The sequence below is a fragment of the Trachypithecus francoisi genome, unplaced genomic scaffold (assembly GCF_009764315.1).
Source record: "Trachypithecus francoisi isolate TF-2019V2 unplaced genomic scaffold, Tfra_2.0 Contig01585, whole genome shotgun sequence".
NCBI classification, from domain to species: domain Eukaryota; kingdom Metazoa; phylum Chordata; class Mammalia; order Primates; family Cercopithecidae; genus Trachypithecus; species Trachypithecus francoisi.
Genome location: NW_022681444.1, coordinates 10,385,081 through 10,400,409, shown reverse-complemented (window position 1 = coordinate 10,400,409; position 15,329 = coordinate 10,385,081). Strand labels below are relative to the sequence as shown.

General features: G+C 49.9%; 1 protein-coding gene across 1 annotated transcript in view; it reads right to left on the bottom strand.

The window, feature by feature from the left end:
• CFAP77 (cilia and flagella associated protein 77) overlaps positions 1 to 15,329 on the bottom strand; it is a 167,527-nt gene that overhangs the window by 72,468 nt on the left and 79,730 nt on the right. The window contains exons 2-3 of the mRNA XM_033194881.1: positions 2,645 to 2,744; positions 1,852 to 2,080 (exon numbers count right to left, since the gene is read on the bottom strand). Coding sequence (XP_033050772.1) covers positions 1,852 to 2,080; positions 2,645 to 2,744 — 329 coding nt within the window. The remainder of the gene's footprint in view (positions 1 to 1,851; positions 2,081 to 2,644; positions 2,745 to 15,329) is intronic.

The window sequence follows — 15,329 nt, the reverse complement described above, 5'->3', positions numbered from 1 at the left end:
CTGGGGGACAGACAGAGATACTGTCTGAAAAAAAAAAAAAAAGATAGTCATGTAACCCCGAGCTGGCCCAAAGAGTCTTGAACTCAAGGTAGCACCAACGCCCTTTGCACTGGGCTGTTAAGAGAAAAACAGAATAGAACTGCTGCTGGCCATTTGCAGGTGAGAAGAAGCTTCTCAGAGAATGGAGCCAAAATCAGGAAGCACAGCCAAGAAACAGAGAGACCTGTTGCTGATGACGTTGCCTGACTGTCTAGATCCTGCTATGCCTGAAGTTATCCCTGCACTTTCCAATCACGTGAGCCATGAGTGAGTTTTGATTAAATGCAACTACGTTCTGCTTTTGTAGAATGTCATGTGTGCCAGGATTGGGACATGGGTCATGTCTGGCTCATTTCATCTGTGTGTTAGCAAGATAACTCTGGAGTAATATGGAAGGTGGCTTGGGAAGGGCCAATTCTGGAAGAAGAGAGAGCAGTTAGCTGGTTTCTGTAGGACAGTCAGAAGAAGACGGGGCGTTGACTGGATGGGACGCATGGCTCTTCTGCTGGTGTCCCCCCACCTCCCTCCATTTACTTGTGTGTGGCCTGTGGGCCCTCATTAGCACTAGGGAGCTGATCTAAGCGCCAAGCCAGTCGTGCCCTTGTTGACAATGGTGAGGATGTGGCCTCATTGGGATGTACATGCCAGTCATCTAATCTGTGGTGACAGTGGGGCCACCGGACAGTCATTTCTCAGGGGATGGAAGAATAGAATAGAACTGCTGTTTCTCAGGGGTGTGCCGGAGCTTTCTGGGGTGCCAGATTTATTCTATATCTTTATCTTAGTGGTAGTTACTTGAGTGTGTCCATTTGTAAAATTGCATTAAGCTGAACACTCCATGATTTGTGCATTTTACTACCTCAATAAAAAATTTTAAAAATTTCATAGCTCTTGGATCTACAACTCACATTACATCATATCTTAACATGAACACTAGCTAACATTTATTGAGCGCCTTCTGTAGGCCAGGCCCTGTGCTCAGGTTTTTGTATGCATTACGTCACTGAAACCTCAGCATACGGTGAAACAGGTGCTGCTCTTATCTCCATTCTACAGATGTGGAAGCTGGGGCAAGGATCCCATGGCCAGTCATGGCCAGAGTCCAGGTTTGAGCCCAGGCTCCAGAGCCTCTCTCATGGCTTCCTTGGGGTTGTGCTGTGCTTGGGTAACTTGGCAGGCTCTCCCCTCTCTTACCCCATGAAGACAGAGACAGGTTTTTTTTTTCTTTTTTTCTTTTTTTCTTTTTTCTTTTTTTTTTTTTTTGAGACAGGGTCTCACTCTGTTGCCCAGGCTGGAGTGCAGTGGTACAATCACGGGTCACTGCAGCCTCGACCTCCTGGGCTCAAGCAATCCTCCCACCTCAGCCCTCAAGTAACTGATACTATAAGCACATGCCACAATGCCCAGCTAATTTTTAAAATTTTTTTGTAGAGACGGGGTTTTGCCACGTTGCCCAGCCTGGTCTCGAATTCCTGGACTCAAGCGATCCTCCCACATGGGGCTCCCAAAGTGCTAAGATTACAGAGATGAGTCACTGGGCCTGGCCCAGGGACAGGTCTCAATCACTGTTTGTTAATCAAGGGAAAGTGGGTGACCTGTGCACAGCCCTACAGGGTACCTGCTGTAAGGCCAGGACCCAGCTCAGCAGGATTCAGGGTGTGGCTACAGAAGTCACACAAGAGACAGTCATCGGAGAGAGGAGAGTGGGGCTGGGAGGATGCTCCACTTCCCTGTCAGCCTCCGACCTTGTCTCTGATTCAGCTGGTACCCCCACCCCTCAAGGGATGAAGCCCTGCCTGCCAGCCACCTCACCGTGCCCGGATCCCAAATGTCATGTTTGGAGGGAGAGGGGGCGGCTCCTTCTTCAGGCGCCGGTCATCCTGGTCACTGATGCGGATGTCGTTGAGCTGACGGTAGAGCAAGTTCTCCCGGGCAGTCACCAGGCCAGCTTTCACCGCCCCACGGTTCATTGCGATATAATTCCGGGTCAGCTCGTGGGGGCAGGTGGGCTGCTGCTTAAACACGTTCCAGCTTCCGATGGCTGAAGGCAGGGAGAGACCCACGGGGCAGTGGTCAGCCTGGGAGTAAGCACCCTGAGGCAGCTGATCAAGAAGAAATAGGGGCATGCAGGTCCTCGGCCTTCCCATTTACCTGAGCCTGCTGGGTGACAACCCTGCCTGGCCCCCAGAAAGCATGATGGCCCAAAAGGGTGGGATCGGGGCTCCCAGAGATCCCAGAGCGAACGGAAGTCAAGTGTCTTCCCTGGAGCTGGGCTGGCCTGGCCCTTGACTTCCTCTGGGCAGGCAGAGGGTTGGTCCCAGGCTCATTCTATACTTGTAACCGGAGCAGCACAGCACACACAGTCCCTGCCAGGGGGCGGGTGCCCATGCTAGTTCCCTGACACCGCACACCAGGGCCCTGCTCGGCCCTCCCTGTCTGGGCCACTTCCTGGGTCTTACCACTCAGTTGCCCAGGCTGGCGGTCCCTGGGTCTTTCTCCAGCACCCAACCAGCTGCCAAGCAGCGAGCTAGGTCAAGGGCTCTGTGAAGAGGGGTGAGCCTCCCGCCCACTCCTCTGCCCTCATGCTCCAAAGCTGCTCGCTCACCTTCAGGGACTCCTCCATCAAGCCCTCGGATGTAGAGTCCATAATTAAAATTAATGCCAGGCAGACTGTAGCTTCTTTCCCGGGGCTTGCCGAGTTCAACCTGTCGGGGGAAGGACAGAGAGCAGAGGTGAGGAGTGGAGTCTCAGACCAATCATATTGTAATTCGGCAGCAGGGAGGCACCAGAGGCCTGCGTTGCCCCAGGCCCTGCTGCAGCCTTCAGGGCGGCACAGGAGTGGGTGGCAGAGCCCTCCCTGGGAGGAGCGCAGGCTGCGGCTGGCACAGGGTCACACAGCAGAAACGGGTCCGCATGTCTGTGCTGAAGGCAAATGAGGATATCGGAGATGAGAGGCCTCTCAGCACATCTGTATTGTCAGAGTGGGGAGGCACAGTCCCCGAGCTCAGCAGCTGTGTTTGGGGTGGAGCCTAGACCTGGCTGGCTCAAGCTGGAAATGAAAGACCCAGTTCAGGAGGCCTCCTCTGGAGGCCCCGTCGAGGGAAGGAGACCTCTTTCCTACCTTCATTCCCACCTTCCTCACCCCAGGGACCGCTCAGACCATCATCACTGAGGAAGTCACTTCCTTGAATCCTCACCTGGGGAAGATACAGTGGCAGGGCCACTGCCACCCATCTGCACCTGGCCAGCTGTCCTTACTCCCTGCGACTCTAGGGAACTCCTTGGCCTCTCAGAGGTGGTTTGTACAAATGAAATTGCCCTGTCATCAACCACATTAGACGCCCCCCACCCACCACCCATTTATAGCTATAGAAACTGAGGCCTAGAGAGGCAGGGTCGATATCCCCGGCCCCCAAGGGCTGGGCAGGGCATCGCGTGGAGGCGTGCCCGTCCTCTTGGCTGCCGCTCTTGATCATCCTGCCACGCGGTCTCCCTTTAGCACAGCAGCTCCTCGAGGTCAGAGGCTCTGTCCTGCACAGTGCTGCAAACCCCATCGCACCTGCTACATCGATGGGCACTTGCTGGGTTCTGACTGCATCCCAGGCATGATGTTTGGGGTTCCTTGGCCTTCCCTCATGCTGTCTGCACAGCCACCCAGTGAGGCAGGTCTCATTACCATCCCCGTTTCTCAAGGGGAAGCTGAGGCACAGAGAGATCCGACAGGTTGCCTCAGGTCAAGCAGTAGGAAGTGGCAGAGCCAGCACTGGAACCCAGGCTGGCTGCTCCCAGCTCATGCTCAGATCCACAAGCCAAAGAAATGCCCACAGCCTCAGCTTCTTGTGGCTCCCTGGTGCCAGCAGGCCCCGGGGCCATTACTGAGAAGGGTGGGCTCAGCTGCTTCTCCCACTGCCCACAGGCCACAGGCTGTGGACTCAAAGTCACAGGGTGTTACATTTCCCGGGATCTCTCCACTCTGGCCACACCAAAGACTGTCCAGAGGGTCTGGTAGGCTCTGGCCTTGCTGTCTCCTGCCATCTCGTCTATATCCCCATCTCTCCAGCTCCCACAGGTTGGGTGCTGAGAGGTAGAGAGATGGTCAAGGACCACCCAGTGTGGCTCATCGCTGCCTCTGGAATAAACCCCTCCCTCAGCTGGCAGTCCAGGTCCTGCACCCCACCCAGCACTGTGGCTTCACCTCCCAGACTCCCCTATGGCCCCCGTTGAGACAGACGAACCCACTGCCCACTTGTCTGAAGGACTGCAGGCATCCCAGCCGCCTCCATTGCTCTTTCCTCAAGGCCCACCCTTACTGGTCCTTATTCTTCAAGCCCTGTCTCTGCCAGAAGCTCTTGGGACCCCTGGATTCACCATGGCTCACCCTCGTCTGAATGCCAGTGACCCTTACTATCCTATTCATTTGGGGCTTAGAACTTACCACCTTCTCAGTTTCCATGAATGCACACGCAGACCCTCCTGCCTGGGTTACACACTCCTATCCAGCCAGAGCCATGGCTCCTATTACCTTCTTTTTCCTGTTGACACACAGCAGGTGCACAATAAATGCATGATATTAAAAACCACTTCCTCTGGGAAGCCTTTCCAGATTGCCATCAGTCCTAGACAAGCCTCCTTATTATATGGTGGCACCACAGCAGCCTCAGCCTACCTTCACGGCACTTACAAAATGACAGGGTAGTACCCGTGGTAATGTGGATGCAGTTGACAACATCACGCTGAGAAGCCAGACACAGAGCGCTGCCGCATCCTGCATGATTCCATCTACATGAAATGTCCAGAACAGGCGAATCCAGAGACAGAAAGTAGCTTCATGGTTGCCAGGGCTGGTGACAGGTCGGGGGAAGGGATGGAATGATTGTAGCTGTGATGGCTAAGGGGCGTTCTTTGGGGAGTGATGAAAATGTTTTAAAATCGATTGTGGTGATGGTGTCACAACTCTGTGAATATATTAAAAGCCATTGAATTCTACATTTTAAATGAGTGAATTGTAGGGAATGTGAATTACATCTCAAATAAAATTACAAAGTACTGTATTTAAGTCATTCATTGCATAATGATCAGTTTAATGTCTGTTTTCCCTCATGAGCCTGTGAGACACACAAGGAAACGGATCCAATCTTTATTTATTTTTTATTATATTTTAAGTTCTAGGGTACATGTGCACAACGTGCAGGTTTGTTACATATGTATACTTGTGCCATGTTGGTGTGCTGCACCCATCAACTCGTCAGCACCCAACAATTCATCATTTATATCATGTATAACTCCCCAATGCAATCCCTCCCCCCCCCATGATAGGCCCCAGTGTGTGATGTTCCCCTTCCCGAGTCCAAGTGATCTCATTGTTCAGTTCCCACCTATGAGTGAGAACATGCGGTGTTTGGTTTTCTGTTCTTGTGATAGTTTGCTAAGAATGATGGTTTCCAGCTGCATCCATGTCCCTACAAAGGACGCAAACTCATCCTCTTTTATGGCTGCATAGTATTCCATGGTGTATATGTGCCACATTTTCTTAATCCAGTCTGTCACAGATGGGCATTTGGGTTGATTCCAAGTCTTGGCTATTGTGAATAGTGCCGCAATAAACATACGTGTGCATGTGTCTTTGTAGTAGAATAATTTATAATCCTTTGGGTATATACCCAGTAGTGGGATGGCTGGGTCATATGGTACATCTAGTTCTAGATCCTTGAGGAATTGCCATACTGTTTTCACAATGGTTGAACTAGTTTACAATCCCACCAACAGTGTAAAAGTGTTCCTATTTCTCCACATCCTCTCCAACACCTGTTGTTTCCTGACTTTTTAATGATTGCCATTCTAACTGGTGTGAGATGGTATCTCATTGTGGTTTTGATTTGCATTTCTCTGATGGCGAGTGATCCAATCTTTATTTTTTAAGGTTATTTTTAAAAAACAGACTTTATATTTTACAGCAGTTTTAGGTTCACAACAGAAGTGAGCAGAAGGTATGGAGATTTTTTGTATACCCCGTGAATCTTTATTCTCACTCTTCTTTCCCCAGGCTTCAGTGTAGAATAGATGCTAATAAATAGGGGTTGAATAAATGAGTGGGTAAAACACTATGTCTTCGTCACCTTAGGCTGCCATAGCAAATTATCATTGACTGGGTGGCTTCAACAATAGACATTTATTTATCAAAGTCCTGGAGGCTGGGAAGTCCAAGATCTAGAAACCAACAGACCCAATGTCTTGGTGAGGGCTCTCTTCTTGGTTTGCAGATGGCCGCCTTCTTGTTATATCTTCACGTGGCAGAGAGCAGAAAGAGAGAGTTAGCTTTCTTCCTCTTCATTTAAGGGCACAAATTCCATCATGAGGGCTCTGCTTTCATGACCTAATCATCTCCTAAAAGACCCACCTGCTAATGCCATCTCATCCAAAGTTAGGTTTTGAATTTTAGGAGTACACAGACGTGCAGTTCATACAGCCTACTTTGAGACCATTGGCTCTTGTCTACACAACAGTTGATCATTTTTCTCCCTCTTCTTTTCCAACTCAAATCCCAGACCCCAATGTCCCTCAGGAGTGATGGAGCTCTGAGTTTCAAGTGGGTGCATGGGGACCCTGCAGGGTGGCTTGTTTTGAATTCCTTCCATACTATGCTCTCTGAGTTACAGACAAAGCTCTGGCCTCTCATTTGTTTATGAAAATGATCCAGCCTCTCCAGTGACTGCCGGGGAAGTTAATTAAAATGTGACTTCTCTGGGAGAGACCCCGCCTCCCTCAGGGCAGGTGCAGGTGGGCAGAGTTCCAACTGGCAGGGGAATGACAGACAGACTCAGGAGCTGGCTGTCACCTCAGGCGGGGAGCAAGGGAGAAGGCTTGTGCCTCAATCTCTGCTTTTTACTGTGGTTGCCTGGGAATCAATAACTGCTGAAACATGTGGAAGCTTTAGACTACAAAGAAAAACAAAATCCCAGTGGGAGGTTTGCTCATACTTTCATTCCACATATATTTATTTTGTACCCACTCAGCGCTAAGCCCTCTGTGCTGGGAGTTCTAGGGTGAACAGATCAGACACACAGCCCTGCTCTTATGAAATTCACTGTCTTGCAAAAAGTACAGTTAAGCAATGGCAGTCATGTGCACCAGGGTATTTGATGTGGGAAACACAGAGTGCCCCTGGTTCTAAAAGTCTGTGAGTTTAAAGAGTGAGATAAGATATCTGCAATATATATATCTAACAAAGGAGTCTTATCCATCATATATAAAGAGTTACTACAAATCAATAAGAAAAAGGCAGATAATCCTATAGGAAAAAATGAGCAAAATACTTGAATAGGAACTTCTTTAAGAGGATGTCCCAATGGCCAAGACCCATATGTCAAAATGTCAACCTCTGGGAAATGCAAAGAAAAAAATTCAGTGTTATTGGTGAAGATGTGGGGCAACTGGGATATTCATGCACTTGGTGAAAGTGTAAACTGCTACAACCACTGTGGAAAGCTGTTTGGCAGTATCTCTTAAAGCTAAATATATGCCTGCCCCATAACCCGACAATTCCATCCTGGACATCCAGCAGAAATGAATGTGTACATCCACCCAAGAACATGTCTACGAATACACATAGCAGCTCAATTCATGATAGTCAACTGCTAGAAACAACCCAAGTGGCCATAATAGGTGGATAAAAAATTCATGACATATTCATAACACAGAATACCCTACAGTAGTGGTCCTCAATCAAGGTGATAATGTGCCCTAGAGGACATCTGGCCATGTCTGGACACATTTTTGGTCATCATGGCTTGGGAGGCCATGATGGACGCTATCCTCCATCTAGTGGGTGAAGGCCAGGAGTGCTGCCAGGCATCCTACAACGCACCAGACAACCCCACTACATCAAGGAGCTATCTGTCCCTTGATGCCAACAGTGCCCACAGAGATTAAGAAACTCGGAATGAGCTGGGTGCGGTGGCTCACGCCTGTAATCCCAGCCCTTTGGGAAGCCAAGACAAGCAGATAATTTGAGTCCAGGAGTTTGAGACAACCTGGGCAATATGACAAAACCCTATCTCTACAAAAAATGTAAAAATTAGCCGGGTGTGGTGGCGTGTGCCTGTGGTTCCAGCTACTCAGGAGGTTAAGGTAGGAGAACCACTTGAACCCGGGAGGTGGAGGCTGCAGTGAGCCGTGATTGAACCACTGTACTCCAGCCTGGGTGACAGAGTGAAAGCCTGTCAAAAAAAGGAAGAGAGAGAGAGAGAGAAAGGAAGGGAGGAAGGGAGGAAGGGAAGAAGGGAGGAAGGGAGGAAGGAAGGAGAGAGGGAGTGAGTGAGGGAGGGAGGGAAGGAGGAAAGGAAGGAAGGAAGGAAGGAAGGGAGAAAGAGAGAGAGAGAGAGAAAGGAAGGAAGGAAAGAAGGAAGGAGAGAGGGAGGGAGGGAGGGAAGGGGGAAGGAAGAAAGGAAGGAAGGGAAAGGAAAGGAGAAGGGAAAGGAAAGGAAAGGAAAAGAAAGAAGGAAGGAAGGAAGGAGAGAGAGAAAAGAAGGAAGGAAGGAGAGGGGAGGGAGGGAGGGAAGGAGGAAAGAAGGAAGGAAGGAAAGGAGGGAGGGAGGGAGGGAAGGAGAGAGGGAGGGAGGGAAGGAGGGAGGGAGGGAGGGAAGGGAAGGGAAGGGAAAGGAAAGGAAAGGAAAGGAAAGAAAGGAAAGAATGGAAAGGAGAGGGAGAGGGAGGAAGGGAGGGAGGAAGGAAGGGAGGGAGGGAAAGGAAAGGAGAAAGGAAAGGAAAGGAAAAGAAGGAAGGAAGGGAGGGAGGGAGGAAGGAAGGAAGGAAGGAGGGAAGGAAGGAAGGAAGGAAAGAAGGAAGGAAGGAAAGAGAGAGAGAAAGAAAGAAAGAAAGAGAGAGGGAGGGAGGGAGGGAGGGAAAGGAAAGGAAAGGAAAAAGAAGAAAGAAAAAGAAAGGAGGGAAGGAAGGAAGGAAAAGAAAAGAAAGAAACTCTGAAAACGAAAGAAGATTACTGTGGGCCACCACATATGTGGTCGTCACACAAAGTGTGGCGTGAAGGAAGCCAGACACACAGAGGTGCACTGCTCCAAGCAGATGTAGCCAGACACCAGCAGAACTCATCTCTGGGTTTAGAAGTCAGGAGTGCAGGACCCCTGGGTTGGGGCAGTGACTGAAGATAGCACCAGGGGCTTTAGGGGTCATGATGTTGTTGACCCAATGTGTGCCCTTCACACTGTACCTGCCACCTGCTGCCCTCCCCCAGGAGCCATTCATCCATGACTGTGTCTGCCAGCCCTTTCCCCCAACCCCCTGCTGACGGAGCAATGTGTTCTCTGTCCACACCGGAGACCCAGCTTCACATGAGAACTGCATGAACACAGGCACCAGATAAACCACAGCAACAACAACACAATGACTTTCTTTTTTCCAAAGGGATTCTCTGGTCTATGTTTCTTAGACTAGAAAGTCTCATCCTGAAATCCCCCAAAATGCCCATAGCAGTGTTTTTCTCATCTCCCAGGACTTTTCCAGACCGTAGCGTCACCTGGAAGGATGAAGCAGAACTTCCCAGGAATTCAGCCGAGAAGCAGATTTGGACACTCAGAGAAACTCTATCAACCTCTCAGCCTTCCGCCCTGGCGCCTGGACTTCCTTCCCTCTTGAGCAGGCTACACTACACCACAGTGTCAGAGAGGGTCATGGGTAGGAAACCCCAGGGGACCCTGGGCCTCACTTGGGCGCAGCTGGAGGCCACCAACGGGGCTTTGTGAGGACTCCTGCATGCAAAGCGCAATAAAGCAAAGCACAATGAAATGAGCATGGCTGTGTCTGCCAGGGCTGGAGCCGCGGGAGTCCTCGGCAACCTTCCCCTCTATTCCTGGCCCCAGATACCTCCATGGCCTGAAATCCCACTGTCCACAATCCAGCCCTTTAGGTGCAAGTACAGTGTGTCTCAGAGTCCCTTCGTTCACGTGCAAATGCCCTAGACAAGCAGCACATCCACCCATTACCAGCTCATCTGCCCCACAAGACAGGCTAACTGGACACCCACCTGGCCATGTGCTCATCAAACATCTATAATCTTGGCATCTGTGTGCCCGGCTCCCCTGTTACTGCCAATTCATAAAACAATCTTGCAACGTGGTGTAATCACCATGTCAATTTCACAGGTATGGAAAAGAAGGCATGGACAGCTGGAGAGCCCTGACTGCTCAAAGCCATACAGCTGAGTGTCCAAGGCGGGTCTGAGCCCACATCTGACTCCACAGTCTTTGCTGCCTCCTACTTCATGAGCCGGCATTTAGCATAGATGACCTGGGCTTGATTGTCTTTTCATGTGCACAGACCTCATCTCTACAGGTGGGGCTTGGCTCATATGGAACAGGTGAGTCTTGACTTCCTGGCCTTCTCTGCCCCCACACAATGGTGCACAGCACAGTGCCTTACACACAGGAGAACCCCAGGTAAAGTCTGCTGTTTTTGTTGTTGTCGTTTTGTTTTTTTTTTTGTTTTGTGGGGGGTTCTTTTTTGAGACTGGGTCTTGCTCCATTGCCTAGGCTGGAGTACAGGGGCACAATCACAGCTTGCTACAGCCTCGACATTCCAGGCTCAAGTGATCCTCCCACCTCAGCCTCCAGAGTATCTAGAACTACAGGCCCACATCACCACTCCCAGATAATGTTTAAATTATTTGTAGAGATGGGGTCTCATGATGTTGCCCAGACGGGTCTCGAACTCCTGGCCTCAAGCAATCCTCCTGCCTTGGCCTCCCAAAGTGCTGAGATTATGGGAGTGAGCCACCGTGCCTGGCAAAAGTCCACTATTCAATATATAGACTGAGGTTCATGGGAAGAGCTATCCCTTCAGAAAACTTAACAGTAAGCCCTCACTCAACATCATCAATATGTTTTTGGAAATTGCAACTTTAAGCAAAACAACATATAAGAAACCCAATTTTAACATAGGCTAATAGATAACAAGAATTAAGTTCCTATGGCACAATCTGGTCACAAAAACATCACCAAACTCAATAACCACCAAAATACTTCTAATATTGAATATTGATGTAAATGTGAGCTAACCATACATTCAAGAAAGATTAATAAAAACAAATGAGATCATTATTTACCCAGTTTGGGGGAAATCCATGAGTGACAGCAGTCAGAGTGGTAATGGGTTAAATCAAGGAATAAATGTTTGCAAAGTCAAAATTGCCAAGAGCCCTCCTACGATTGTGCAGGTAAAAAACAAACATCATCAATCCGAAGGGCTTGCTGAGCGCTTTTCTACGCTTTGTCCACAGTCGTGCATTTGTATGATGATCATATACAGAACTTTACAGATTTTGAGACGGAGTTTTGCTCTTGTTGCCCAGGCTGGAGTGCAGTGGCACAATCTTGGCTCACTGCAACCTCCCCCTCCCGGGTTCAAGTGATTCTCTTGCCTCAGCCTCCTGAGTAGCTGGGAATACAGGCGTGCACCACCACACCCAGCTAATTTTGTATTTTTGGTAGAGATGGGGTTTCTCCATGTTGGTCAGGCTGGTTTGGAACTCCTGACCTCAAGTGATCTGCCCGCCTCGGCCTCCCAAAATGCTGGGATTACAGGAGTGAGCCACCATGCCCACCACAGATTTTTGTTTTTAATACTTTGTACTCCTTTGTTCATTCGTGTTTCCGATCCACTTATTTCGGTTCAGAGTTGCGAGTGGTGGGAACCTGTCCCAGCAGCTCAGGACACCTGGCAGGCACTGACCCTGGACAGGACACCATCCCATCGCAGGGCACACCCACACACACCCATGCCCACTCATACTGGGACCATTAGATGCGCCAGTTCACTAATGTGCACACCTCTGGGATGTGGAAGGAAACCAGAGTGCCTGGAGAAAAACCCACGCAGACATAGGACGAACATGCAGACGCCACGCAGACAGTGGCCCCAGTTGGACACTGATTTCTTTTCTCATCAGCATTATAACAATGTTGAACAAAATGACGGAGGAGCTGCTGTTCAGGACTAAAGTGACTGGGACCCAGGCAGATGTCTTGACTGGGTTGGGCGAAGGGTAGCCAGGAAAAGAAAGACACATACAGGTCTTGAATTGGCATTTTGGGAAGAACTGACCTGAAGAAGTTTCCAGAGGTAGACAGGGCGGGCAAGAGAGCCAAGGGGACTTAGTGCAGGGAGCGGCATGGAGCCAGAGGTATGAGGGCCCAGCACTGACCCTTGGCCTCCTTCCCCAGCTTGTTCAGTGGGGCCTTCTAGAAGCCTACAGAGAAAAGCTGCCTGTCAGAGGGGTGGTCTTTGGGCATCTCAGGGGGGCTGTGTGAAGCCTGCTAAGAACCTACAGAGAGAGGCACTCGGAGGAGCTCCTGACCCTGAACTTTCAGACACGGGCAAGCAGGTTGTGACAGACATCTGAGTTCAGCTGCCATCAAAACACAGGGGCACCTGAGGCTTGATGGTCACCTGCTTTTCCACGGTGCTATGGTCTGAACGTTTTTATCACCTCCAAACTCATGCTGAAACTTGATCCAAATGAGACAGTGTCCAGGGGTGTGGCCTTTAGGGGGTGGTTGAGTCATGAGGGCTCTGCACTCGTGGGGGAATAGGTGCCCTTATAAGAGGCCTTGGTGGAGGGAGTTCGCCTTTTTTGTTTGTTTGTTTGTTTTTGAGATGGAGTCTCGCTCTGTCACCCAGGCTGGAGTGCAGTGGCACGATCTCGGCTCACTGCAAGCTCCACCTCCCGGGTTTACGCCATTCTCCCAGCTCAGCCTCCGAGTAGCTGGGACTACAGGCGCCGCCACCACGCCCGGCTAGTATTTTTTTGTATTTTTAGTAGAGACGGGGTTTCACCATGTTTGCCAGGATGGTCTCGATCTCCTGACCTCGTGATCCACCCGCCTCAGCCTCCCAAAGTGCTGGGATGACAGGCTTGAGCCACCGCACCCGGCCTAGTTCACCCTTTTTATCCCCTTCTGTCCATCTGCCACGTGAGGATACAACATTCATCCCCACCCCGGGGGATACTGCAACAAGGGCATCATCTTGGAAGCAAAGACTAGGCTCTCAGCAGACACAGAAACCACCAGCGCATTGATCTTGAACTCCCAGCCCCTAGAATGGTGAGAAACAAATTTCTGTTCTTTCTATATTGCCCCATGTCAGGTATTTTGTTACAGCAGCACAAACACACTAGGACGCTGGGTAACCTCACTCTGACATCCATGAAACAGATGAGACTGAGTCCCAAATCTCAGCTCTGATCAGCCACCCGGGACCCCATCAGCCTACCCCACCAGCCTAGGCCAGGATGAGAGGTGGCCATGTGCAGAGACAAAAGGGGTCTCCCAGACAAGTCCCAAACTGGAATGTGCAAAGGTCCTGGGACAGCTGACCTGGCTATTGGGCCGTGTGGGGCTGAGATCACCCTCCCTGCACAGGGATCCCTTAGAACCACCGCGCAGTGAAGAAAGAAAGAAGGAAGAGAATCAAGATTTGTTGTGCACCTCCTCCATGCAGGGCACATGGGATGTCCTGTGCCCTTTTTATTGAGCGCTTACTATGTGCTGAGCATGTCGGAAGAGTGCTTTTGCTTCTCCCTGAACTCTGCCAACTTCACCGTCTAGTAGGTTTCCCCATTTTACAGATGGGAAAACTGAAGCTTAAAGAGGTTCACGCTTGTCCAACACCACCCAGATAGTCAATAGAAGAGCTAGGGTTAAACTCACCTCTCCTGGACATCACACCTCTGTGCTTAACTCCCAGCCACCCCCCAACTCTCACAACAACTCTATAAGGGAGGCCATGGTATCCCCACTGGACAAGCAAGGAGCCAAGGCTCAAAAAGGGAAGAGACCCCTTTCAGCCCTCAAAATCCTTGTGCTTCTCATTTCTTATGTCTGAATTTTTAAAACATCTTGTGCAAAATCCACAAGGTCTTTTAAGAGGCACACCTTAGTTTTGCACAACAGGGAATTTTGAAAGGTTGGAGGCTATTTTAATATGGTCCACTAGCTGGAATCCCTTGTCAATGAGGTGTTGGAATTAAGAGGCAAATGGAGAAAAATCCCAGCTCCGAGTCTGACCACCTCTCCCTCCTCAGCTGCCTTAAAACTGCCTTTTTCCAAGTTTCCTCCATCACAAAGTGGCTTGGCTGGAATACAGCTCTGGGTGACAGCTGTCCCCATCAGCAGACAGCTTCATTAAACCTCATTAAGATGTCATTCCTCTCTGCCTTATTTCCCATCTCTCAGCTCTAATTAAAACCATCTCTCTCCCCGTCCCAGGGGGTCCTGGGATTCTCTGGGCTCCTCCTGCAATATCAGCTCCCTCCACTCCCCATCATGAAGGACCAGGCCCTGGAAACCCACACCGGGAACCAGCTGGGCAGGCAGCCCCGGCGCCCGGAAGCCCCCTCGGAGCAGCCCGTCGCTGTGAGAACTACTGGGGCTAGCTAGAGGCAGGTGCAGGTATCACTTCCCACAGGCTTTGATCCGAAGCTACCTGGGACCCAGGAACGAAAGTCTCTAGACCTGGAGCTTCACCAAAGCCCATTTGCATGGTACAACTTCTTCAAAACACGTGACCCAGCCTTGCAACTCAAGTATAATCATTTCCCACCCAATCTACTTTTTTTTTTTCCCTTAACTAGCCCTCATTTCTTATTGCAAAACAGGTGCGCCTCTTAAAAGACCTTGTGGATTTTGCACGAGATATCTTAAAAATCCAGACACAAGAAATGAGAAATGAAGAGGCAAAAAGGAGGGAAGCCAGCTGGCTTTGTTGCTGAGACAGCCTTGAATCGGATCTTAGTCCAGACAAACGGGCCAGTGGTCACTTCCAAAGTGGCAGGTTTTCTGTCAGGGAGTTCGATGCCTGAGTTTCAGACCCACCAAAGACGCTCATTCCATCACGAGCAAGCCCCTCAAAGGAATCAATCACTCCCCACTTCCTGGCAACCACACATAGTGTAGCTCATTAACCCTCTAGCCCTGCGTCTCAATGAATGTTTGTTCGACAGTTGAAAAGCCTCCTCTCACTCTCCTGCGTTCTGTTAAAGCGCAGTTATGTGAAATCCCATTGCCTGGTAGTTATTAAATAAATATCTGTATACAGCTAGACCCATGCATACATAGGCACACGCATACCATTGTGCTCATGGAGAGGCAGTTCATTATTGTAAAACAACTTAAGATCCTCGAATGAAAAGCACAATATAAATGCAAATTGTGATCATGATTAGCATAGAGGATATTTATTTATTTCCATAATGAGAACCTCAGATAAACAATCATGTAAAA